General features: G+C 40.8%; 3 protein-coding genes across 9 annotated transcripts in view; 2 read left to right on the forward strand and 1 right to left on the reverse strand.

Annotated features, from left to right (window-relative positions):
* The window catches only part of ccdc85cb (coiled-coil domain containing 85C, b), a 47,386-nt gene extending 36,199 nt beyond the window's left edge, over positions 1-11,187 (forward strand). For 3 of the 6 annotated variants that reach the window (XM_044170076.1, XM_044170079.1, XM_044170077.1), the window contains 4 exons: positions 2,132-2,236; positions 6,765-6,857; positions 7,886-7,984; positions 8,986-11,187. In XM_044170076.1, the coding sequence (XP_044026011.1) occupies positions 2,132-2,236; positions 6,765-6,857; positions 7,886-7,984; positions 8,986-9,075 (387 nt within the window). In that variant the 3' untranslated portion in view covers positions 9,076-11,187. The remainder of the gene's footprint in view (positions 1-2,131; positions 2,237-6,764; positions 6,858-7,885; positions 7,985-8,985) is intronic. The other 3 variants (XM_044170078.1, XM_044170080.1, XM_044170081.1) reach the window with 2 other exon arrangements.
* A 1,388-nt stretch (positions 11,188-12,575) lies between these two features.
* On the reverse strand, positions 12,576-19,397 carry ccnk (cyclin K). Its single transcript, XM_044169740.1, has 11 exons — positions 19,229-19,397; positions 18,283-18,518; positions 17,769-17,850; positions 17,546-17,677; positions 16,396-16,501; positions 16,233-16,290; positions 15,542-15,711; positions 15,238-15,446; positions 15,026-15,056; positions 14,673-14,744; positions 12,576-14,184 (listed from the first exon to the last, which is right to left on the reverse strand). The coding sequence occupies exons 1-11, from the start codon at positions 19,235-19,237 to the stop codon at positions 13,634-13,636; spliced, it is 1,656 nt and encodes a 551-aa protein (XP_044025675.1). The 5' UTR covers positions 19,238-19,397; the 3' UTR covers positions 12,576-13,633.
* Positions 19,398-23,001: 3,604 nt separating this feature from the next.
* bcl11bb (BAF chromatin remodeling complex subunit BCL11B b) overlaps positions 23,002-27,270 on the forward strand; it is a 32,649-nt gene continuing 28,380 nt past the window's right edge. Inside the window, exons 1-2 of one of the 2 annotated variants that reach the window (XM_044169583.1) lie at positions 23,002-23,158; positions 24,009-24,315. In XM_044169583.1, coding sequence (XP_044025518.1) covers positions 24,252-24,315 — 64 coding nt within the window. In that variant the 5' untranslated portion in view covers positions 23,002-23,158; positions 24,009-24,251. Of the gene's footprint in view, positions 23,159-23,526; positions 23,909-24,008; positions 24,316-27,270 lie in introns of those variants that run through there. The other variant, XM_044169582.1, reaches the window with a different exon arrangement.

The following is a 27,270-nucleotide window of genomic DNA, read 5'->3' on the forward strand; positions in this document are numbered from 1 at the left end:
GGCAGTCAAGGAGCATGCTGCTATCTTCTCTACCCTTTTGTCAAAGCGGCATCACCCCTACCGTGCCCCTCATAACTCAAACAGGAAATGATGCGTGACGTCCACAGCTTCTCCATGTCAGCACCAAGACTATTGTGATGGATGGTTAGACGGAGGAGCCTGAGTTTTAGCTGAGAAGACTGCAGAGGGTCAACTGTCCCCGGCTGTCTGGCAAACAAATAGCTTTGTTGACCTAGGAGGTGGTCAAGGTCAACTCAGGAAAGGAAGTAAAGTTGGAGATGTGTGTTGGTTTGTATGTAAAGCTTGACTTAGCATAACAGGAATATTCTTTAGATGATGGAAACCTTGTCAGAAAACTATTTCTCAACTTACTAAGTCTTCTTATTCAGTTGACAGATGTGTTAATTTCATGGATTGTGTGCTTGTCACTCCCCCAGATATGACATTTAGGGCATAGCTTGCTGACAGACACAAAGCCTGAAGAAATGACACAGAGATGTTAGCAAAGGTACAGAATTGAGGACATGAATATGGAAACCCAAAGGATAGATCAAGAAGTGCCAAGGGAAGGATTGTGAAAGGTTAGAGGAACACTAGCAGGATACTGAGCTGGAAGAGAAGAGAAGGGGGAATATCAAAGGACAGAGAAGACAAGGGGAATGCTGATTGTAGCTTTGTGTGTACACACTGTGGATGTGACTGTGCACCTGCGTGTGTGTGTGTGTGTGTGTGTGTGACACAGAGAGATAATACAGAAGCAGACAACACAGCACAATGTCCACTCATTCATAGACGCACACCCACAGCTCATTGGGCTATTTATTGCCCGATCGCTGCCAGGCACCACATGTGTTTACACGCCGCGCCTCTCGTAGAGGGAACACTAGTGCCTGACATGATAAATGTCATAAGGAACAGTGGTGTTGCCGTGTTCCTGCCTACAGAGAGAAACTAGGCTGGTTACCGCCCCCAGGAACCAGTGGTCTTTGGCTGCTAATGAGGACAAATCTTAGGAACTCTGTCCCTGCGTAATGGCCCTCGATGATGACGCAACGTGATACAGCCCAGCGCATTGAAGTGCCATTTATGTAGCAAGCCTCAACAAATAAAAATCAGCTTTGTAAATGAAGCAATGGCGTCAGAGTGACGATGAGAGCGCAGGTGGAAGTGTAGGAGGGGGACAGAACCTCAGGGTCCTTAATACACCATCACTGAGGATCTTAATATACACAGTAGAGAATGACTAACATGTAAACAGATATATTATCTGACGAAGATATAGTGTTGTTGGGCTGGAGGGCTGGATCTCCCAATTCGATTCGATTTCCATTCACAAAGTCCAGTATCGGTTCGATTCAATTTAACTCAATTCAGTTCTTGATGATTCCGTTACTTCCTGGGAAGTAAGCAACACTATTGTTTCTTGAATATAAAATTATGTAATTAAGTGCACATTATAGGCTAAGTTGTAAACACATTTCCCGGTTATAAAACTGGACCAAGGATTTTCTTTGGCAAATGCAAAACATGACACATCTGTATTCTTTAGGCCTACATGTGCAAAACAGTTGAGCAAGAATAATAAAAGACCTGCAACACTTGCAAGGGCCTCATCATATGTTAAAAATATATGCTATCCCATACATCAATGGACTGTCAGTACCAGATGCTTCAACTAAGTACAGCACATCCACTTTAATTATCACTTTGAGTACAGACAGGGCAGAAACTGAAGATCTGCTTACTTATTCATCTGCACTGTTTGTGTTGACAAGACATCAGCCTGGTATCTGCAAACAGCTGGCTAGCTAGCGTTAGCTCCCATCATTATCTGCCTCAAAAATCCAGTATCAGTTGTTGTACGTTTTTGTGATATAGAGTAATGTCTATATGGGATATAACTGTATTAACACTGAGATGCAAATACATTGATTCTGAGTCATAGTAATGATGGAAAAACGTCAGAAAGATCCTATGCGTATTATGTTATTTTGGGTTTTGGATTAAGGATTTGGATTAATTGGCATGCAGTAAAGCAATTCCCAATGTATTTTCGATTGACATGGCATTGAAGCCTTATATCTCTGTTTTTTTGTGTTTGTGTGTTTGTTTTGTGCCCGTGTGTGCTCAGCAGTGTAACCCAGGTGACCTTCGGGCCCTGAGGAAGGGAATGACCCTCTACCACTCAGAGTCCCAGCTGTCCTCCCTGCCCCAGCGCCAGGAAGCCATGCACATGGTCAGTACCCAGGGGGCTAACACGCACACACTCAAACACACATAAACTGACCCACACAAGAAGGGTACACACATACAATGACTCACATTAACGCACATAGAGGGATACCCACTCATACCTAACCACTTAAACAGCCATAGTCGAAGATCAACACTATGACTTATACAAATTAGGGTCTTATAGAGACAGGGTTTAATTGCACACACACTTACACACACACTTAATTGTAGGGAAGACTGTGCCAGTGCCTTCACCCACAGTGGAATCAAGTCAAGTCAGCTCTAATTCACTTTACTTCTAACTCTCCAATTACACCTCCACAGGCAACCTCACTCTCTCTTACACATGACAGGAAGTGAAATACACACACACACACACACACAGGAAGAAAGAGAGAGAGGGAAGAAAAATAACAAGTGAAAGGAGGAAGAAGAGAGACAGACAAGAATGGAATATTACGAGGAGTCAGCCTTCCCTTCTCTTCCTCCCATATCCTCTCCCTTCAGCGCTCTTCCTCCTCCCTGGAGCCTGTTTGAACTGAATCCCACTATAAAAGTAATAATCCTCTACAATCCACCGCCACCCCTTACCCTGCCAGTGTCTGGGGAGGAGAGGCTGAGTAATTGTTTTCTGACTGCTTAAGGAAGGTCAGAGCCAGGCTATCCCACTAACCAGAGGACTAAACCATCTCCGTGTAAAAATCAATATTGTGTTTTAATCACAGGCCCAGTGTGAGGCGCAGGCTAACTGCGTTCAGAGCCATCTTGCACCTTTTTTTAGCTCATGTGTCAAACCCGCCTCCTCATGGAGGTTTGTGCCGTTCAGTGATGTCCATGAACCTTGACCCAAGGAGAGGTCTCTCCCCGCAGGAGGAAGGATAAATTGCAAATTATCTTGGTGGGTTGTCTCCCTGCATTTAATTTCACAGTGCGGGTTCACATGAAACAAGGTCACAACATTGACTTGAGCTGTGAATTTTGGCTCCTTGCTGACATGACATTTGATGTCATTCTGACTGAGATTAGAAAGTGAATTTGTGTGACTACATTTAGTAACATTCAGTCAGGAGTCGGCTGCATCAGCTGTTCGTAACTTCAAACTTAGCCTTTGTTATAACACAGATGTTCACTAACTGGAGTTTTACATATCACTAAATTAAAACAGGTTGCAAAACACACACAGCTAGCTGAACAAGCTAACTGACAAAGCTAACATTTTCTTGCTAATATATGTCCCATTAGATTGAGTGAGAGGTAATATGGAATATGGCCAATATATCTGACAGGACACTTGATTGAAGTTCAGTTTAATGGTATAAACTAGGAAGATTTAAAATGATAATTCACAAAAATAACATGATAAACCTCAAAATATGAAACCTAATGCTAATAATGTCAAACTAAATGACCAAATAAGGTCAGTTAGGTGGCGTAAATGGATTTATCTCTCACTCTAAACTGCATGAATATTTCTAACTCTGAAACACACACGTGCCTCTGTATGCATATATAAATTAAATTAAACAGGGTCATATTTACATTTATAAAGTCTTGTCAGGTAACTTTAAAGGAATAGTTCGACATTTTGGGAAATGCGCTTATTCGCTTTCTTACTGAGAATTAGATGAGAAGACTGATACCACTCTCATGTCTGTGTGCTAAATATGCAGCTACAGCCAGCAGCTGGTCAGCTTAGCTTAGCATAAAGACTGGAAACAGGGGGAAACAGCTAGCCTGGCTCTGTCCAAAGAAAAAAAAAATGCTAGTAGCACCACCTCTAAAGCTCACTATTTAACATGTTATATCTTGTTTATTTAATTTCTACAAAAAACAAAGTGTGAAAAAGGACAAATAGAGGTTACGGGGGGGGGTTAGATGCAGGACTATTTCTTAGCTAGGAATGGTGACCTCCTAGAGTCACCGTGAGGTAGCCTGGCTACCTGCAGAGGCTTCAGCAAGCTTACCATATGATACTAGCAAATCAGTTGCATGCAGCACAGAATAACATATTCTTGTGATTCATGTCCTCTTCTTATGATGGCTTTGTTGTCGTGACAACTCCACGGAGATGCACTCATGTTGAGCTGTATGGTGATCGATTGCCTGCTCTCTCATGTGGCACAAGTTCATCTGCGTTTGAGAGAAAGCCCTTGTCTTAAGATGGAGAGGGAGAGAGAGACTGAAAGAGAAGATGAGAGGTGTGAGGCCACAGACTATAACAGCAGGACTTGAGTGAATTGGACTCTTCGTTGTGTGTACCCATCCTCATCTATGAGCTCATCCTTTTTATTTAGTCCTTTGTCTCATTCAGGCCCAGTTTCAGGACAGTGAGTGTGCATGAGATTGTCATATGGAAAACGAGCAAGAAAGATAAAAAGAAAATATGGATAGAGAAAGGAAGCGGCCAGCCTGCGTGATTCTCACAAACACTCAACAGTCGGCTCTGATTCTGTATGCTCTAACTACAAACCATTGATTCTGACAGCGTTTGCTTTCCTCATCCGGCAAGGCCTAAATCAAGCCTGTTTATGCAGGCAAGTCATCCCCAACTATACATCCATATGAACAGTAAACATTGCCTGGAGCTGACTGTGTCTCTGCACTGTCCAAATCTGTTTCTTTACTGCACGGCTCCAGCGCAAAATAAACAGAAAAACGTGGCCCTGATGCTAGCAGGAAGTGTTTACACATTTCAAATAATAGCTTCAACCCACAGAGGAGAGCATCAAAAGGGGGCGGCCGTGATGTTTTTTCTTGTAGCTGACTTCAAAGTCCACTGCAGAAGAGCTGTATGGAAAATGAAGTCATTACATTTGTTGCTGTGACCTTAAAAAAGAAGAGACACACTTTACTCAAAGGGAAATATGTTTGTATTTAACAAGTCATTTTCTCACAAGTGTGGACTTAACCTTGGTGATGCATTTAATAATGTGGGGGTGTCACACAGTAAATATCTACCACTCTATATATCACTCTATCATTCTATTTAGTTGCTAATCCACTACAGTGAGCATTTCATTGACTGTATTTAATTGATTGACTGATTTTTAAATACAATTTTAATCTGTATATGCTTGTACATATACATTTAACATTGTAGAAGTTTATATTTCTCAAAGTAGCGCATTGAAACACGCATTGTTTTGGTATCAATAACGAAACTTCAGTTATCTTATCGGCATTAATATAAAAAAATTCAAATGCTACCCAAGTTGCAAGTGTTTTACAGTGTTTTGAAAACTCTTGTTGGTGCATTCAAAGGACACTCCGAGACTGTATAGCATGCTGCAGAACAGCAACCTTTTTAATACCAGTTACAACCAAATTCATATTAACTTTTTCATTTTGTCCATGATTTTCTGATATAAAAGCTCATGAATGAAATACCTTATGGCAGGTGACTCTCATCTCCATGCAATCGGGGCATGTTTGACTTTTCTAATACCATAGCTGTGTGGATAACATCAACTTGGAAAAAAAGAAGCTAAACCACTGCTAAGTTTCTCTTTTTTTAAATCACAGTTTGGGCATATTGATAACCTTTCACCATCTGAGAAAATAAAATCATAAAAGCATCACTGTACATTCACTACAAACAGTTGTAACAGTTATTCTTATGGTTTTCAGTGGTTGTCAGGTGAGCAGTTGTCGGGCTGTAACCTGCAGGACCAGCAAAAAATCTATTTTTCATGTGGTTGATTTGATGTGAATAGACTGTTGGGCCGTTTCCACAAAGCATCACTCTTGGCTGCAGTAGGATTATTATTTTATCTCTGTGCTGTTAGGTTGTGTGGGCTCATTCTGGCACCTAAATGGGGCCAGCGGGCGAGGAGGGAGCTGACAAATGCATTGCTAGTGAACGGAGAATTGAACCCGGGCTAACAGAGCCACGGAGCTGTGTCTAATGCAGGGCCCTGATGCCAGGTTACAGTGAATGGTGCCATTGTGTGTCCCAGAGATCTCTGTGTCCCTCTAACAGAGAACCACTGTCTGGAACTAACCGGGGGGTAGGATGAGTCAAGCAACCCCCTGGTCCTCTTCCTGGCTGGCTGCTCCCATCACACCCGGTTAAATCACTCTGTGCAGGTAGCAGTCCTGGCTGGGAGTTGAATATGTGGTGAATGCAAAAAGGGAAGAAAAACACAAGGGGAGGAGAGGTGATTTGAGTTGGGATGAAAGGGATGGCATTTTCAGTGCTACAGTACAAGAAATCTGTTAAATCAAAACCAGACACCCACTAATAAGGAGAGCGTGGTTTATTTTCTGTCATTGGGAGATGTATCTTGGATGTGGCTCAAATGAAGAGCACTGTGGGTTAAACTCTGTGACAGCAGATGTGAAGAGATGGGAGTTTGACAGGCTGCAGAGAAAGTTGTTGTGGGTTTAGACCTGACTCTTAACCTTTGTCGCAGGTCACCCCTTCTCTCACATCTTTGCTGTTGCTGTGCACTGTGTACTGTGGAGGAAATGACACAAAACCTTATTTTTTTATATTTTTACATTATTTTTTCTTCCTCTTCTCCCCCCAGGGTACTGGCCGTCTCCCAACCAGCGAGTCCTCTCCTGCCACAGGCTACCTGTCCTGCGTCCAGAAGCCTGAGGCTGTGGTGCATGCCATGAAGGTACTATATTCACTTATTAAATTCAATTTCAGGGAAATTGTGGTAGGGAAACTACTGTGTTTCTGATCCCTGTCACACTAGTGGAAATCCAGTTTTTCTACTTCTTTCACAAAACTCAATTTTGTACTGTTCCGTGTTGACTTCAGTCCTACTTTTTGCTGCATACACTGTTGTGCAACAGTGAACTCCACTACACTGTCAAAATAAATTGACTGAAGATTTTAGGAGAGACATTTTTCACCAGTCAGACAATGCTTTAGCCTGATAAACAGACTGAATTTCCATTTGGTTTCATTTCATTCATTCAGCCTGTTATTGTGTTCATGTAGGCCGAGAAACGTTTTTCAAATTGATAAAAGAAATATTTTGATTTTAAAGTTATTTCTGTAAGTTGACTTACAGCAACTTGTTCAGCTGCGTCAATCTCATCCAGGCTTACCATTTTTCTGTTGCTATTTTTAATGAATGTTGCTAGGTAGCTTGCTAGCTATGTAGGAAGATGACGTCCCCATTCTTAATCCTGCCTACTGTGATTGGTCAACTGTTTCTCTAACTGGGGAAAACAGCCATCAACGGGCACAACACCAGACCAATACGAATCGCTGAACAAATCCGAGACTCCAGGTTCAGACCTCTGAAACTAGTTCCAGATTCAGAGGTCTGGAACCAGGCTTAAAATGCTTCAATATCTATTTAAGTGCAAATAGTCAAAAGTTTTATATATTGTCGGTAAACCCTAACAGCTCTCTCTGTTCCAAAAAATCAATTTGTGATAATGCTAATAATTTAAATACCAAAATGCAAAGACTCAAGTTTAAAAAGGAGTAAAATTAGTGCAAAAATGCATTTGTTAGAGAAAACATTGAGAAACAAAAAGCTTGGAACAGACGTACAGTTTTGTTTTTGCTCCCCTGTAACATTACTAAAATAGTACTCACACCTTAACTATGTGTCCGTCTCGTATATTAATGGAACTGGTCACTTCAGAGCATACAAACAGACACACTCATCGCTATGTCTGCCATCAGGTGCTGGAGGTCCACGAGAACTTGGACAAGCAGGTTCCTGAGGACTATGAGGACGATCTCAGTGAGAAAGAGAAGGCCATTGTACGAGAGATGTGCAACGTAAGTGCAACACTTGCCCTACTGCCCGAGCATGTTGCTTTCGATTCTAGCTTCCAATATGTTATAATAAGTATCAGAAAACATTTCTATTGCATTAGTGCATGAAAACCAACTGTACTATATTCTTACCCTTGCTGTAAACAAAGGAACCTTGTGTCCATAATGTTCCTGTTTGTTCTGTCTCTCTGTTGGTCAGTTTTTTTTCGTTCTACTGGGTGCAAATCAGGTCAGTTTTTGAGCTGCTTTCACTAATGAGGAAGCCTCATTTAGACTCATTTGGTTTGGAATGACACTTGCAGCAGTGTCCTGGGCACAGCGCTCCCTCTTGTTTTCTTTCTTTCTTTCTCTCTCTCTCTATCTATATCTCTGTCCCCCTCTCACTCCCTCGTCCATGCTCCAGAGCCAACTCTAAACTGGAAGTACTAAGTAGAGGCTTGTAGTTGAGCTGTCAGAGCAATTAAACTGGAGCAGCAGGGAAAAGAGCACTCCCCCCCTCAATTATTCCTCTCCTCTGCCCTCCCCCTCATCTCCCTCCATCTTTTTCTGTTGGTGCTGAAAGGCCTGGTCCGGGATAAAAGGTCCGCTGATTAGAGAGAAAACGAGAGCTGGGCTATCTGGGGCCTGCAGAGATATGTGACAGGCCAGGAATCTGGGGAGCACTACAATAGTACCTCTGTAATATCACTGGGGTCCCTCGAGGGCCCCTCTCACTCACTTGCAGAGAGATCTCAGCACCAGAGAGCAGCCTCGCAGAGACAGGGGACAGAGATTCAGAGATAGCTCTACCGTAACGTGTATGTGTGTGTGTGTGCGTGCGCAGTCTTTGCAGCTCAAAATCAAACTGTGAGCATTTGAAGTTTTCACTGTTGAAGAAGAAAGTCCTTTTTTTTTCTGCCTAGCCTTACTCTTTCAGTCTCTGCCTCTATGTCTGCCTCACTCTTTCTGTATGTCTCGCTCTCTCTCTTTCCCCTCTCAACTTCTCTCTCTGCTTCTGTTTGCAGGTGGTGTGGAGAAAGCTGGGTGATGCAGCAGGATCAAAGCTGTCCGTCAGACAGCACCTCTCTGGGAACCAGTTCAAAGGGCCGCTGTAGCATGGCAACTAGAGAGAGAGAGAGAGATCAGGATTTACAGTACCTACACTCACCTGAAAACACCTCTTACTACCTGCGCCTACACAACCCATAATGCCATGCTCCCTACTGCCTACAGCACCCAGCATTCCTTCAACACTCTCTTAAGACTGGCTAAGATAGCTACTAAATGGACCTGGTAGTCTGTTATTCACATGTACAAACATGTTTTTATCTCAGAGCTTATGAAGCGTTGACAACTGGCAGCTAGTTTCACTGATTCGCCACTTTTCTTCGTTGATTTGGAGGATTCCAGCTACACATTTATCTCTCTCTGTAAAAGCTATAAACACACACCACTTTTAGTCCTTTAGAGCATAGCTGTGCTACACTAAGCTAGCGATATGACATGGTTTCAAGCACAGACCTGATGAGGCCGCAGGAGCAGAAATCTCTTCCCATGTTGCGGGGATGTAAAGGCAACATCGTGGCGGTATCTTCAGATAAGTTTTGATAGTACTTCCTGTAGAGACCCTAGCTCATGTCATATGTATTGCCCCCTAGTGGTCAACGAGTATAACTAGCATTAGCATTCTAAAGTGTTAACTAATGTGAAACCCACTGTGACCTAGCGCCTTTTGCTCATAAGACAAGTCTATGGATTATAAAGTCTAGAGATCACTGTTAACTTGTGTATATTATGTATAAAACCATAGCACTACTTCATTGTTATTGCTGATTTTACTTTTATCTATATTTTGTATTCTAGCGTGGCCATGTGATCAATTATTTCGTTTGAAAAGCACACACAACTGGACCTTTTAAACAGGGTTTGCTTTTGGAAAAAAAAATGTAATCTTGTTTTTGTTTGTTTTTTATTCTTTTCCATATTAATTGATATTATTCCTTCTCTCTGTAACCTCTGAAAATGTATCAAGGCCATTCTGAATCAAACCATCTCCACAGGCTAATGGATAGATAATTTTCTTACATTGTAAACCTAACTACAATTGTATGCTGTGTGCATGCTAGACAATCATTTTCTCAGGTTGGGAGGGCTCCAGCTTTACCTTTGCCCATCTGGTGACAGCGTGTGTGTGTGTTGGCGTGCATGTGTGTGTGGAAGGAGACTGAATGGTTCTCTTGCAGCTGTAGCATCTGCCTGTGAATCCTCTTTTTCTCTATTGAACCCTGGTTACAACTCGGTTGAAGACTTCTGAAGGCATTTGCTGAATCCATAATTAGTAAACAAATACTAAACCCTAAAGTTCAGTTTGGATGGCATTTTTGGATTGCTCCTATTTCCTTGTTTATCATTTTATATCTGAATAGATGAAAAAAGTAACTTTTCTTAAGCTCAGCCCTTTTCTGTTGTCATGGATTCAGCAGGTGTGTTCATGTAGCGCATGTTTCTTAAAGTTGAATCTTTTTTTCTTAGAATATGAGAGATACCGTAAGTCTTCCCTTAGATGTCTCCTGAAAACACTTAACATTTAAAAACGAGTATTTCTTGATGTCAGAATGAACAAACACTGTTTGTCAAAGTATTTATTGCCAGGTGTCACATAGAGATGGGAGCGCTATCAGTAACTGAATAGTCATATTTTAAATTTATCAGATTTGTCAAAGTTATTTGATAGATAAGTTTAATGACTGACAGATCAGGCTCTCCCATCTCTAGTGTTATTTGTTCCAAATTAGAACATTTCTGAGGCTGCCCGCCATGCACCTCTGTTCTCTCAAATAATGGGTCAAAAATAAATCAAAATATGTTTTGTTTTTTTTAAAGTGTCCTTTTTTCTAGGAACTGATTTGAAGCCATGATACAATTTTGAATACTTTATATATGGCATTTGATTTGAAATGTGCCACATTTTTTCTGCATGGTGTTTTGATTTGGAACCCAACTGTCTTTTTTAAAAACATCTAGAGTTTCTTTTTTCTGCCTATACACTTAAACCACAGTACAGAATCCTAGAATCTACAGCGTAAATGTCAATTCCTGTAGTAACTAGCATGGCTGTAAATTCTTTTCATGAATTTCACGATGAATATTTGGCAGGTGAAAAGAAAACTGAACTAGGCCACTTTTAGAAAACTTTGGGAGAAAATAAACAAAGTTGGTTAATGATACTGTGGAGTGCTGTCTTTATTTGATGAAGCAAACATTTTTGCAGGCATGTTGTTTTCTTCAGTGGATGAGTTAGACTGCCCTCTGTTGGTACAGTACTGGAAGTAAAACCACTTATGAAGTTATGTACATCAGTGGGTACTGTGAGTGGAAAGCTCAAATAATAAACTTAAAAAATAGAAATTGTGATTTGATTTAGAAAAAACTAAACATCCGTGTGTGTTAAGGAGGAAAATAAACAGCCAAATAGGATTACAAATTGGAGTATCCCATCAACCTCAGTTACACATTAACACCAACTGCTAAACAATAGTTAGCAAGCAAGCAGTTGAAGTTGAATTGTAAAGGTTGCTCATTTCTTCCATTTTTCCCAGTTAAAGGGTTTTTTTGGGGTAGTTTTTCCTAGTAGTTACCCTCATATAGGATCTAAGGATAGAGGGTGTCATATAGTGTACACATTGTAAAGATCAGTTCAGAAATACTTTATTGATCCCCGAGGGGAAACTCTTTTGCTACAGCTGCTCACTATCACGTCAGTGCACACAGGAATAGAAGTACTAGCAAAAAATATAATACACTATAATACAGGTCAGAAAATAAATTAAGTACCAAGTGGGTATAAGTATAAAGTGGGTTTACCGGTTGATGATAATAATAATACGGTATAAAGTAATAGTGCATGAACTGTCAAGTTAAGTGTAGCTATTAAGATTATAATGAGATGGAGGATATTGCACAGCGGTAATAGAGGTATGAATAAATATCAATTTCAATAAATAGGGAATTTTTAAACTGAAAAGAATATATTGCACAGGAGTATTAACACAGAATATTGCACAATTATTAAGTATTGCAGAGATGTAGGGGTCAATGTCCAGTATAATGACTTAGGGTCATATAGACTAACTCCTCCCTCTAAGTGTTAAAGAGTTTGATGGCCACTGGCAGGAATGACTTCCTGTGGTGCTTTTTGGAGTCCCTTGAGGCATTTGTGATATTGGGCTATATAAATAAAACTGACTTGACTTTACTAGTTAGCTACAGGTAATGAATGAAAAAGCTTCAAGTATGGATAAGCAGTAGAAATAGTTAGCAGTAAGTAATGGATAAATAGTTGAAAAAGTGAGATAAAGGTAATGGATAAATGGTTGAAATAGCTAAAAGTAATGGTTAAATTGTTGTATGTTGGTTATATGAAAAGAAATATATTGTAAGAGCATTCATAAGAACACGGGTGGTCAGGATGAAGGAGTACTTGAGCTCATGTGACAGGGCTGTGACGGTACATCAGACACAAATATTGGGAACCACTGCTGCACATAATGAATGCAGTTACAACTAGATGATCAACACCTTTTTACCTTATACAGCTTGAAAACACACTAGTCAGTTCAAAGTAGGAAAAGCAGGTCTTTATTGTCCTAAGTGCCACACACCAAACCAAAGCTGCGTGCAGGATACAGAAAAGAGAAGCCTGACTAAGGCACGTACGGATAGAAACTCTAAAAAAAAATAAGCCTAAATGAAAAGATCAGAAATGTACAAATATACCTTGTACTGAAATATACTGTCCAGTGTTAGACATGGTTGGTTTGATAACAGGGTTTATGTACTGTAGTTCATGTAATACTATCTGCAGGGCAGACTCACTAAAAATAACGGGACAGGAAATAACTGAAAATGAAAAAACTGACAGCATCTAATGGTAGCGTTAACATCTTGTAACATGATCTCAGTGTTTTCACAGAATGGAAAGTAACATATCACAAAAAGGATATACATCCCGTTTTAACAAACTGTATATTCATAAACATGTCCAACAATCCTTTTTATATTTGACTACTGCATGTTCAACCATCAAGATTTTATTACACTGTTTTTCTCAGCAAAACAGTGGGATATGTGGAAAAAAACAGATTGCAGGGGAAAGGACTGGAAATTCATGAAAACCAAAACATAATCAGGTTGGTTATAATATAGAAGCTAATATAAGACTTAACCTTTGATCTCATTAAAAGGTAAAGTAAAAATTGTACATTTCACCCACCTATAATTACTGAATGAGCATGTGTGACAACAACTAAATTCAGGGCACTAATATTTCCTGGTACATTTCCAGAATAATAACAATGAGTGGAAAGTGTTTGTTACAAAATCCTGGAACTATGCACATTAAGTACCATCCTGTACATGTTTAAGCCACTTATTTCAGGACTCTCACTGCAGTCTTTCAGTGCCAGTTCAGGTTCTCATAAAAATACTGTCCAGACCACACTTTTCCTATAAAGTCTATTTGTTGTTAAGCCTTCATTAAGAACCTCATCAACAAAAGTCATACTTGAGGTGAACAAACTCTCCCTGTTTGTACCAGAATAACACAAGTTCCTGGTTGTTCTCCCTCTCCAGCTGTGGCTCTGCACAGATTCAGTTCATAAACTGTTGTCACACTCATCTCATCCACCCACCACGGTTCAGGGGCATGCCAGGTGGAGGGGGCAAGGGCACCTGTGACTGTCCTGGGGGCACGGGGGGTGGAGGAGGGTACCCAGCAGGCGGGAGACCTATACCTGGAGGTGGTACGTGGCCCGGCGGCATGCGTGGAGGTGGTGGTGGAGGATAGCTGTTGTAACCCGGTGGCGGATACGTTGGCGGCAAGTTGGGTGGCGGGTAGCTGGAAGGAGGAGGCGGAGGGCCTGGAGGTGGTGCTGCAGGCGGTGGATAGACGTGGGTATGATATGGCGGTATTGGGGGTGCGTAGCTGGGTGGCATGGGGGCGTAGGAGGGCCCTTCTGTCTTCATCATCGACTGCAGGCTCTGGAAGCCTTCTCCGGACATGTAGGAGCTGGTGGTGGACATGATGTAGTTGGAGGGCGGAGGTGGAGGAGGCCGATGGGGTAGGGGAGGCGGCTGATGTGGAGGTGGAGCGTGCGGGAGAGGAGGAGCTGTTTCACTTGCTGGTTCTGCTTCCGTGGGAGGGGCTGGAGCGGGGGCTTTGCGGTCTAGCGAGCGAAGACAAAAACAACTTGTTAAAAATGTGTCATCATCTTTCCTGTAAAAACTACGAGGCTACTTATTTCCCCCATGATCTCAAATAACCTCTCCGTTCCCAGACAGTGAGCACACAGCTAGACCAAGACTGCCAGGCTTCAGCCACATAGGAGGTCTCATTATCAGGCTCAAGCACTAATCAGATTGGTCTGGGAGAGGTTAGGAGTATGCGTGTGTTGGGAAACATAATGTCCAGACGAGTTGCTGGTTATGTAAGCAGACTGAGAGGACTAAAGACTTTGGGTTGCTTTCTAAGCTTGAGTCCCAGGCAGGGGGTCCTGGCTACTCATTATGGGCCTCTTTGGTGGCACACACAAACAGACAGCGGGGCTGTTGAGAGAACGCAAGCACGTACCTATGCTCTAACCCAACTCTAAATCATTCTAATTTCCTCACAAATTAGAGTGGAGGAAGACAGACGACAAAGAGTCGCTCTTACCTGGGGGAGGCTGCGATGTAGGCAGAGGGGGCATGGGGCTCTCCAGTCTAGGAATCTTTGATCCAGCTTGTTCTGTAAATTAAAACAGATCAGTCAAAAAGATGCAAAAGCTATTTAAAATCCAGTGAATGCCTTAAGGACCTTTTCTGTAGGCTTGCATATTCATCAAATCCTAAAACCTGCCAGGGAAATACTAATACCAGCCACTTAGAATCTACAGTTTATATCTTGCCAAGACTATCTAAATTGATGTCATGTTAATTAGCTAAACTTTTCTTAGAGGAAATATTTCAGCTGCTTTAAAACCCAAATGAGCAGAATTTTGCCTGCATGAGGTTTAACAAAAGTCTTACCTGGAGCCTTTGGTTCATCTTTTGGGGATGTCTGAAAAAAAATCAATGCAAATACTCAGTTCCCACTTTGAGGTAGGTTATGTTGAGTGTTGACATATGAATCAACATATGTTGATTCATATGTCACAAGCTGTAGTATCCTGTTGGGAAAAAAAGCAAGGGAGATTCCAGTGGCCATGGTTTTAGACAACGCAATTCAAGCATATACTCACATGTGAACGTTTGAGCTGGCGTGCAGGGCTGCCTCCCTGAGGAGAAGTCTTCTTTGGTGGTGGGGGAGGAGGGTTGGCGGTTGGTGGTTGTCCCTGTGGGACTGGAGGAGCGGGGGCCTGAAGAACAGGTGCACGCTCCTTCTCCTGCATCTGCTGAGGGATGGGCTTGTTTCCCTGGGAGTACAGGTCCAGGATCTGGTGGCAAATGTCTGGGAGACAAAGACATGTTTTTGTTTAGACAAGTCTGAAAGAAGATGAAATATTGTAGGAAAGGCATGAAGTGTCATGGCTTTATGATGAGTACCTTCAAGCAGCTCAACTGGGACATCCTGGACAAACTGCTCCCACCAGCGGCGTGACGACTGCTTGGCGGTCCACTCCTGGATGTCAAACTTACAGAGGCGGCCGGCCAGGTACATCACGGCTACCGCAATAATCTCTGGTTCCCACTGCAGAGACAGCATGGTGCACAGGCTGCCAGAGACAGAATCAAAATGGTTACAGTCTTATCTCAGTTTTTTCAGCTATGAGGAAAATGCTTTTTAAATGAAGATCTTAAAATACGTTGACTAATTTCTAATTCTATCCCATTATGTGCTCCATTATTTATTTTTCTTATTATTTTGTGTCATTTGCCTTTATTTGGTAGCACACAATAGAGAGGCAGACAGGAAATGTAGGGGGGGGAGAGAGAGAGATGAAAACAAAAGGCCCTGGCTGGATTTGAGTCGGGGACGTTACGGTTATGCGGTATGCTTGTTAAACCACTAGGCCACTATGACACCCCCATAGAATTCAGTCTTCATAAAAATACGCTTCCCAGACTGCAAATCCTGTTTTAGTAATATTTCTATTCATCAGTGCACATACTTACCAGCCAGCAGGTTAGGTGATAAAGAGTTTTAAAAAGACAAAGCGTATCCTATACATGACACATTGCACTACAGAAGAAGTCTTCTGTAAAACGAAGAGAGTTTAAAAGGCCAACTGCTCACCTGTCATTGACAAAGGTCCATGCCATCTGTAGCACCTTGCATACTTTATTCTTCTCACCTTTAAGAAGAAGAACAAGAAAAAGATCCATAAGCTTTCCGGATTCCTACAATCATAAAGTATCACACTCTGTGAGGATCTAATGCCATACTTATCCCATCTCACCTTTGAGTTGCTTGACGTAGCGCAGCAGGAACATGTAAGGGTGCTCCACCTGCAGGTCAAATTTGATAGTCTGGAGCAAAATTCTCTCCAACACCATCACCTCTTCCTGTTGAAAGAAATACAGATACTTTAAATATCCCTGTTGGTGAGAACACAGACCCAAGCACGGCAACTAAGGGCTTGCTCACTACGCAGGGCACCATCTTTCCACCTCTTACACACTGGCATACCTGGAGCATGAAAACAGAGCCTTTACATCACATCTACAACACTTACTAGTAACTTCAAAGGTACTTCACTGCATCCTGTAGTAATATATTTAAGTAGATTTTTCTGAGGCTCTGGATGTCACTAGCTGTCAGTTGCCCAGCACTACACATGCATGGATTGAAATAGAAAAAACAAACAACTGTTACTTTGTCATATCCATTTTTCCAATTTTTATAATGTCCAACTACAGTCCTCATGTAAAAATGATCCAGCCACTTACAAAGAAAATAAATGATGAATGCATACTGTTGCACATAAATAATAAATGTAAGTATGAATAATAAGTAAGAATGAATCAATATGGGGAGTATAAGAGGTTAAAAACTGGTCCTGATCGAACAACCAAACAAATCTTAATTTAATGACTAGAGTGGATATTTAACTTATGCCATTATGAGTAAGAAATATTTGGGTGGATGAGAGGTCAATTTCTCACCCCAAATCTTTATTTTCTTAATTTGGTGAAAAATCAGTGTGTCGCTAGTCCTTTTCTGGCCAAATTTTGTGATTTGTGAATTTCATCAAAACCTTCATAAGCTAGCTAAGATGGAGACCTGCCTACATCTCGATGTGTACTTAGTAAACCCTTTGCACTCACTACATAAAAAGTCTCATGTAAGCAGTCAGACAAGAGGCAGAATCCTACTACATAAGATTATGGCTGTTTGATAGAGCAGATTAACAGCAACTAGGCTGCAGCAAGTTTTCTTTCATGTTTTTGCTTCTTTCTAGAGCTCCATGATATTATGTCAGCCTCTGTAAAGCTGGTTTACAAAGGATTTTAGGTTAATACTATTCATTTCTTTTCTGCACTCAGTGACCAGAAGAAATTCTTTGACTGAAATACAAAGACAATGGGGAAAGATTTAAGAAACTGCACCTTTGGATCATCTCCAAACTGTGCAAACTGCACATCATTCAGTAAGCTGCGGGCTGTTTTGATGATGTCTTTACACTTCTTTGGGGTTTCCTCCACTTTCCCCGCCAGGAAAAGACAGCAAGCACCTGTCACCTGTTGAGACACAAACCACACCATTAATCCCACACATGAAGTCCACTTCCAGGAACAGGAAAAACTAAGGATAACCATCAGCTGAACTTACATATCTGGGGAACTGCTTGAAGGAGTGAAACATGTAGAAGCGATGGAAATATATGATGCCAGTTGCCAGTGTGTCATAGTGTCTGATGACAGTCAAGGATATTACGGAAAGCATTTACATTTATTTGCAAGTCAAGTTCTTCAGCAGTTACGTAAAAAAAAACCAAATCCTTACAAAAAGATGTTTCACATCGAATGGGCTGCTACGACCATTACATACAATAACTCATTGTTGCTTCCTGTTCACAAGCATGTCTTTATAACAAAATGTTAATGTGATCCTGTAAAAGAATGTAGGAGAAATAGTAAAAACCACAGCTTAACAGAATACAGTATTTTAGCTGTATCATTTCTTCATAGTTTGGATGCTGTTATGTTTTTTGTTTGTCATTTACTGTTGTACTGTTGTTCGTCATCAGGGACTAACTGAAAATAAAATTTTCATTAAAAGTGTCATTAATTTAAATTGTCATGCTTTTCCCAGTTGATCAAATGGATCAAACAATCAAGGATACAGGCCAAGTCTGGTCCCCACGTCAAAAATGAAGCGGGCTCCTTCTCTCCGATACCGGGCCTCTGTGCCAGGGTCCAGGCCTTCAGACTGAGAAGGGGTGTGGGCTAAATCCTTCTTGTCCCAGTACCAGCATGGCTTGATGTGGTCTAGAATTACTTGGCCGGTCATTGAAAAGTTCTCCTTGGATTCCTTCACTGACTGAGGAGAGGCAACGGTGGATGGACCTGCTGCACTGGACTGAAGTTACAATGCATAAACAGAGAGATGACACAGAGAAATGTGAATTATGAAGGAGGAATGGGTCACATTTTGCCAACCTGCATTTTCCTCATGTCCAGTTTCTGTAGAGGTAACTAACTTCCTAATAGTTTGAAAATCCTAAAATTAGCAAGGCTAAAAAGGGAAAACAGATTTTAACGTAACTTCATGTTTGGCATGGCACCTCCCATCCCATTCATTCATAAATTACGGCTGTCGCTAAGCACACAGATAAACATGACGTATGTGACATAATTAATACATTAATGTGGATGTCAAAAACAACGAAGAAGGATTTCCCCGAATTAGTATAACGAAACTGTTAATTCCACGTTAGCATTCAGTAATGCTAGCCGAGCTAGCGTTAATGAGAACTTAAAGTTGGCTTCGTGAAGCTAACGTTACCAAATAACCACCAATGTGTGGACATTAGTCGATTATTTATAGGCCAAGAGGTACGCGGGCAAGGTCAGTTAAATACACTGATAGGATATAATGAATTAAACTTTGGAATAAAGGCAGTCAAAGTTGACAACTAGGTGATACTCTTCGCTAGCAGCTTCGGCTAGCAAACTTGCTCCACTCGAGGTCTTAACACCGCTGAGGCTAAGAACGCTGCAACCTGTCAAAACTAGTTACAATTCAGCCCGATTATCGCCCGTCTGTTTAAGATGAAGCGCGACTCTTACCTTTAACATGTAGCCGTCGGAGTAAATCACCCAAAAACAGACAGCTGTATGAGTAATCGGCAGTTATTCAAAATAAATTGGCTAACAAGTGATCAAAAACGGTCCCCATTGTAACAAGGACACCGCCATTATGGAGCACGTCAGAGACTGTTGGCAGACGTCACTACGCAGGACATCTGATACACGTGTGCTGTGGTTAAACTTCAGTTTTACCTTTCCTCTGCTAAATTAATTTGTTCAGTTTAATTGCTTTTCATCCTACTGGAAAACCTTAATATGACATACGTATGAAGAATTCAAATTTTCTTTTAAGTATGCTAAAAATGTGTTATTTCCAATAATATCCACTAGAGGGAGACAAAGAATTACTCATGGACATGGGCAGCCAAGACTGGATTTTTGCCTCATGCAGTCTATGATTTGACCAGATGACTCACTAGAAAATCAGTATATTGTTTATAAAAATAATTTTTTTGAACTACGCTTCGAAGTGCAAATCACAAGCAAGCAAACAACCACAAACAACATTTACACACAGTTATTATATGTATAGTTCAAGATAATATCTTGAATGTTCACTTCACACTTGATTTTGTCACATGCCTGTTTAAAAAGACTATGTGGGTTTGTGCTCAGGCTGCAGGGCTGTGTTGTACCCAAATGGTTTGAGCAGGTAGCCCTATAAATTCATAGAAATATGAACCTATATATATATATATATATAGAAAAAGATCATTATTATTACACCCATATGCAGTGGTGCAAAATTATTTATGGAAGGATGTAAAAATGTAAGTAAGAGGGAGTGGGATTAGAGAATTATATATTACACAAACAGCAGCACTCAAAATAAATCTAAGTCAGCTAAAAACAAAAAGCTTGTTTGTTTTATATTATAGAGATCTATTTTTTGTTAACCAGTTAGATATCAAAAGGGGCAACAGATTTCCTACACTCTTTGAATACTTAAACACATGGAAGCAAATTTCCCTTTGTCTTTTGAGGGTTATAGACTATATATATATATATATATATATATATATATATATATATATATATATATATAACTTTTTTAAATCTATATAAATGAAAGAAAACAGAGTTTCTAATCATTTCTGAGCCCAATACCATAGGTTTTCTTTTGTCTAATATCTTAAGATACACATTTTCATTTGTGTCATTATAAAAATCTGATGAATTTGACTGTTTAACATGGAATAATTAAATGCTTTTAACCACACGTCAAATCAAAATCATTGATATCCTTCACATACATGTAGGCTATGGCTATGCACTGCAGAAAACCTACTGGAGTAGCATCTTTTGCAGAGCAAGGTAGCAATACAGGCGTATAAAAACATGGATTTAATGATTGGAATTTATTCTAAATAAGAGTAATATTATTGGTTGAAGCTAAACTAATTTTTCTCTCCTCACTCACTCACTTCACTCTTTTAAACTTGATATGAACAAGAGCTCATGGTACTCATCACCACCTTTGTTTGCTTTAATATGTTACAGGGTTAAGAGCAGACTACATCTAAGTAACATCTTGTGCCCTCTTCATTTCTCCTCCTCCTGAGAAAAGCCAGCAGTGAATCTTTTACTTTGTCCAAATTAAAATTTGGAATCTGCATGCATTATATATTCACCCGTGCTCGGACAAATCCTCTTAACTGTGGGAGAAATTGTCAGGATGTGTCCTGTAGAAAAGTAAAAGCCTTGTCTAGTTGTATTGCCTGTAGCAAGGGAGCATCTCAATCTGTCACTCAAGTCCACACAGACACACACACACCCACACACACACACCAGCCACAGTAAATCAGCTTATGAATAATATATACTTGGACTTTCTTTATTAATATTAAACATTGCATAATGAAGCACTAACTATAAGCAAATCCCAGAGCAATATTCATATTACCGTGAGCTGTCCTGGAGTGGACCTTTCATTGTTTATGTCAGTCCTGTTGTGGTTAAACACATCAAAATGTCTGCTTTGACTGGTTTTTACACTTAACCTCGAGTACACAAAATGCTTTTTTTGTTCTTAAAAACTGTATTATGTTCAGTGCAGTTTTTTCTAACATATGTTGGTCTATTTTAAGATATTAATGCCATTTTTGGTATATTCTTTAGAGAGTAAACAGATGGGAGAGACATGAAAAATGTAAGATAAAAGGATGTGATGAAGGTTGTGACCCAGAATCAAAGTTGCATGCACTTTTGTCCACTGATGTGCAAGAGCTTCCTTACTTAAACTTTATCCTTGGGCTCATTTTTATGATTTAACATAAATTATAAGTGCCTGGAATCTATTAAAAGCCCTGATCATTTTGGAAAAGAGCTAAAATGGCAACATAATGTCTTTTGTTACTTGGACAAAACTTTCATTTGAGCATATCCTTGTCTCTTGTGTAGGTATTGCCCTGCGGTGTGTTCAGGTATCTCCACTCCAGTGATGGCACTTACCATGCGTGATGCATGTCTCCTTAGAGGCAACACTTTGGACTTAAAACCTTTCCTGTGTCCACAAGTAGGGTGTTTGTGGTGTATTGGCCCTGTGCAACCCAACTTAAACTGCCTTTGCCCGGAGCCAGCAGATACAAGCTATAATGGAGACATTGATGTATTATTGAGAAACCCATGGGTAAAGATCAAGGAGCTGCTCGCTGCCAGCAGGGATAGCAAGAGAGTGTGTGAACTCAGGATAATGTTTTCCTTCAGCATCCAATGCGTCCTCGACTGCTGTTGCTCTCTTGGTCCGATGCGAAAAAGAAGACATTTCATGTAATATCACATGCTGAATTCATGCGCTCCAGTCAAAGCAATATGCTTGACAACATGCTCGGCCTATCTGTGAAACATAGCTGTTGTGCTGTAGTGTTTCAATGTGGAGTCTGCTGAGGTTACGTCTACTTGAGCCAGAGCTGAGATGACATTTCATTTATATAAATAATTACTGTCCTGAAAGTCCCCTAAGCCTGCCCTGAAGCAATCAAACTTCTAATGCTCTTAAAATTGCCCACCATGTTTTATTAATGGCAGGCTATAAAATGCATTGCTATAGCTGCACACTTCTCTGCTGAGAGGAAATAGTGTCAACTTTCATTTTTATTCAACAATGTATTTCAACCAAATTATAGCACAACGCAGGTTTGAATTGTATGGTAAGGTTAAAAAAAAAAGAAAGAAACTTAAGTGCGTCCTTAGCAGAGCTGCATGTACAAGGCACTTATCTGTGCATGGTACTGATCTAAACAGTGAGTTATGTGCGGAAAGATTGCCCATTAGTGCCATTAATTGCCTCTGAGTGAACCTGATCTGCTCTTCAAAGACTCTCTTAGATTTTGAATTGTATGAATGGCAAATTAAGGAGGCTTCATTCTAAAAATAAGAATAAAGTATGGTAAGGCTGTGTTAAGGTATCACCCCCCTAAGTTTGTAATGTCCCCTTACTGTGCCAACAGAGGGTACTGTTGCCTCACAACATGTTTATATGATCCCAACAACAAAGATGCTGCCTGCAGTTTTCCTCCCCTCTGATTCAATGTGAGGAAAAAGGTGTGTTTTACATTTAAATTAATTATGTGCAGTAGCGTTGTTTGGTCATTTACATATCCTAGAATGCCACAATAACATACAAGTATGAATTATCTAAATGAAAGGTGACCTTTGAACCCAGATTGACAGATACGGTTGATTTAATCCGGGTGGTCCTGCTATTCCAGCCATTTTAAAACAGTTTCCCTTCTGGTGTAGCCTGCGAAATTTCAGCTGGCGTTATATGAAAGGGAAAAAGATGTGTAACAATCAGTAAAGTGATTAAGACATACAGGAAACATGTAGTGTGGAAAAAGGAAACACATAATACTTCAGGACATCATGGTGTTTTGGATGTAATGGCCATTAGAGCCGATCAATGCGCAGGTAAGAGAGGGGGTGTTGGGTGGTAACTTCACTGCTTACATTGTCTGCCTTAAGTAACGACTGATGATTGATAATGACTTTTTGTATGGAGCCCAGCGCTGAGGTCCGGGGGAGCCACCGCTAGTTGCCTCCAGTGTCCGTGTGCTTCACATGCCTTGTTGTGTCTGACGCGGAAACGTCGCGGACGCACTTGAACTTGAATCCCACTCTACTGGAGGCAACCCCCCCCCCCAAACACACACACACACACACTCGCACAAAAACACAGGCTGCATGTAGTCTGCGCGCGCACAAATGCGGGGTCGTCCCAAACAGAGCCTCTTTCATCGTGTGAGTCAACAAGAAGTAGCCTCGACACTGTATGGAAACTAGGAAACATTGGACCTCTGCTTGTTGGACGAGAAGGAGGAGGAGGTGTCTTGTCTGCCCGCCTGCTCTCTCTCTCTCTCTCTCTCTCTCTCTCTCTCTCTCTCTCTCTCTCTCTCTCAATCAACGAGGCTTCTGCCACCAGAGCCAAGAGTTGCCGTTCCGCGCACCGATGCCAAAACACGCAGGAGGAGTCAGTGCCAAAGGGTCATTTTAGCGCATCACTGCTGAAATGGAAGAACTGTAGGGAATCCTAGAATAAACAGCAGCCGTTTGACCCCAGATGATATAATCATATCATTAAAATTAAGAAAAGGGAAACGCAAATAAGAGCCAATACCCATCACCGGTGGAGTGTTCCGTACTTCATCTGTCGCCGCAGAGGTGGGCAGTCCAGGATTTTTATCTGCAAAAGGTCATTGCAAAACATTACCTACCTGCGCACATATCAGCTCAAAACTACACTTTGGCTTCCTCAATCCAGGTGTTGCTTCCTCCGAAGACGCTGCAGGACATTTTGGACAAACTGGTCTTCCATCCTTACTCCGCTCCTGTCCGACTCCTCACCTTCCGAGCGCGCATCAAAGTTGCAGCTGAAGACTGTAAATAGTAGAGGGATTAAGAAAGGGAAAAGTTGATCACCTGCGATCCAGAGAGGACCGACACCACGGTCCAAGCCGACTCCAAGTGCCGTTCACCGGGCGATGCCAGAGTAAATGCCGGGGCAATGTCCCGCCGCAAGCAGGTGAACCCGCAGCACTTATCGTTGACGCACAGGGAGACAATACAAGGTGAGTTTAATTCCTGCAAGACTTCTCACCTCATATATGATTAAGTTTACTGGTTTAAATGATTTATACTTTATCATTATTATTAATTTCCAGGGCAAAATAAAAGTATTTTTTAGTCTTTGGAAAACATGGAAGCCAATCAATTTGTGAAAATAAATGTACCATGTGATAACACTTGTGCACAGACAAGGAAAACAATGTAGTATGTTTTTTTTAAAGATACTTTTAGACTGAATTTGAGTAATTGTATAGGTTAATAATTGTTGTTTTACATCTTGATTGTACAAGATTTACAAATTGATCAGCACAATTCGGTAATATTTCAAAAGCGCCATTTGCAGCTTCATATGACTTTACTACGAGAGATGATCTTATGACAACTACATTGGGACTGTCTGGCTGAGTGTGTGTGTTTGTGTTTGTGTGTGTTTGCATGTGCACACACGTGCGTCGCGCGTGTATGAGCGTGTAATTCAACATTTCATCACAACACAATTTAGCATTTTTTCCAGCATATTGAAACATGTGGCAATGTGTATATTTATGTGTAATGATACACATTTCACTGATTTCTAAATACAGAGGTTGGCTATTTATTTTGTGACTTTGCTATAGGTGACTTGGATCTTAATTGAAACGTATTTTTAATTTAAATAATCTCTTTCTCTTCTGCTCTCGCTCTCACACACACACACACACACACACACACACACACACACACACAAACAAACACACAGACTCTCAAAATTATTTGTCTTGACACATAAAGGCCTATCTGCACTTTAAGATAACATTTGAACAAAATAACAAAAAAATAATTGTGCACAAAACTTAAGTTCAGTTTTCAATCACACCAAAAAAAGAAAACACCACACAGGAGCTAACAACAATCTGAACTTTTATTAATACGATATTTTAAAACGAAGGCTCATAACTTGTTTGAAGCTTTCCAAAATTCTGATTAAATTGCGCAGATTAAATCTGAGGCAGGATTTTTTTTATGTGAGCATATGATTAAAAAGTCGCATAATCCAATTTCAAATCAATTATATCAATCTAACCTTCATCTCCCAGCGCTCTGCTTTGCCTAAATCCAATTTCATAGAGGCCTAATCTGAGTAATTCATTGCAGAAGTTCATGATGTAATCTTTGGCCAATCTGTTTTGTGTTGAAAAGGGTTATGCGCATTCCGTCCCACCCGACACATTTAGCATTTAGACTAATCATTTATCCCATTCACTTTGTATCTCTCTCTCTCCCCCCTCTCTCTTTCTCTCTCTCTCTCTCTCTCTCTCTCTCTGTCTGTCTCTGTCTCTGTCACCGACTTTCCTCCTATTGAGTTTGCAGTTGAAATAATTACGGCAATTTCAAACGTAAAGAGCAATCTGAAATCTAAATGTTTTCTATAAGCTGTGTTTTTATTGTCTAATTGAGAAAGTATGTTGCAACCTCAGCAGATTTTAGGCAGATGACAAATATTGATCCAGCTCTAACATCGATCTGGCAGTGTATTTTCTCTGCTGTCACAGCCACTATCTGCCAGTTAATTAAGATGGAGACCGAGCTGATCATAACATAACATTTTCCACAGTGTAACATTTCTAACAGGACTACAGTTTCACCTCTGGCATGTTGGGGTTAAACATTTACCTGCATGAATTATGAAAAATAATTGCAACGGTTTTCATATTTTCATTTGTCTTTAGGGAAAGGATACACATTTGGACTGACTGTTAAATATTTGCCTCCCCTCCTTCCAGCCATGGGTCACTTTGTTTGACATCTTTTGCATGCTAGTTACACAAAACCTCACAGCACCTGCTGCACAGTCAGCACATTCTTGAAACCGAACCTGCGGTGCTGAATGTAGATACTTGCATAATTAGACTGATAATGAGTTGTCACGTTTAGTTTTAAATTTCTTAATTTTCTTGTCCGGAGCTGAAGCTGCATTCAAATGACTCCAGGGTGCATCTGTTCTTGCCTGAAGCTTTTAATGACTAGTTTCAGAGATCCTTTTAATCACTGCTGACCTCTCTGCACACACTTGCAAGTGTCAAACAACAACTTAAGTTGACATATTAGCAAATGCTGACAAATGCTTGATGTTCAGCTCGACCATACAGAGGTCAATGCTGTGCTAAAGTGGCTATTAGAGCAAGTGAAGTAGGACGCTGAAAAGCTGGGCCATCTGGGCCTGAATCTTGTCCTACCTGTTCTTTCACATGTTACACACTGTCTCCTGCTTGATGAACTGTGGCCTCAAGCAGTGACAGTGACCTGAGAGGCACAGGTGCAAGATTAAGGAAGGACCCGGCCTGCTTGTATTTTTTTGTTTGTTTCTTTGTGATGCTATCAAGGAGGTCAAATGTAATGCCAAAACTGGACTTTGAACAAAAAGCAATTGCGTTATTATTCATATCCAATTGTTCTCTCTCTGCCAGAACAATGTGTGTCTGTGTGTGAGTGTGTGCACAGATGCACTTGTATTTACATAAAGCACTTGAGCTGGGTTTACCATACGTACAGGATATCTTAATAATGACACCACATCTGTAGCTGTGATGGATGGAAGGCTTTTAATGTACCTAACATTCAATGTCTGGGGGCTGGATGTCGCTGTGGGCTGTTTCCTTAAGCTGGGTGGGTCTATGGAGGACCAGGATCACACCTCAGGCTGGAGGATCTGAGGAGCGCTGGGGGAAAACCAAACTGTAATTTGATTGAGTCAACATATAATGAGAGCTTTGCATATGTACAGCGTTATTGTCGGAGAACGTTTCAGAAATTGAGTTAAAAAAAAAACCCAACAAGTAGATGCTGTTGTTTATTTTTAATATTTTTAATATGACCTCATCAATCGGTCACCTTGGTCTTTGAGGTTGTACAACACTTCGGCGCCACCTATCAAGACCAGTCACAAGGTATCTCTTTACACAAGTAATAAAATGAAG

Source organism: Siniperca chuatsi, linkage group LG16 (assembly GCF_020085105.1).
Source record: "Siniperca chuatsi isolate FFG_IHB_CAS linkage group LG16, ASM2008510v1, whole genome shotgun sequence".
In the NCBI taxonomy this organism is placed as follows: domain Eukaryota; kingdom Metazoa; phylum Chordata; class Actinopteri; order Centrarchiformes; family Sinipercidae; genus Siniperca; species Siniperca chuatsi.

What these genes read in the sequence shown, in the direction of transcription:
- ccnk (XM_044169740.1), bottom strand. An exon ending in TCAAGCAGTTCCCCAGATAT is followed by an intron (nt 17,678 to 17,768) that starts GTAAGTTCAGCT and finishes GTGTCTCAACAG; the next exon opens with GTGACAGGTGCTTGCTGTCT. An exon ending in AGATGAACCAAAGGCTCCAG is followed by an intron (nt 14,745 to 15,025) that starts GTAAGACTTTTG and finishes TTTAATTTACAG; the next exon opens with AACAAGCTGGATCAAAGATT.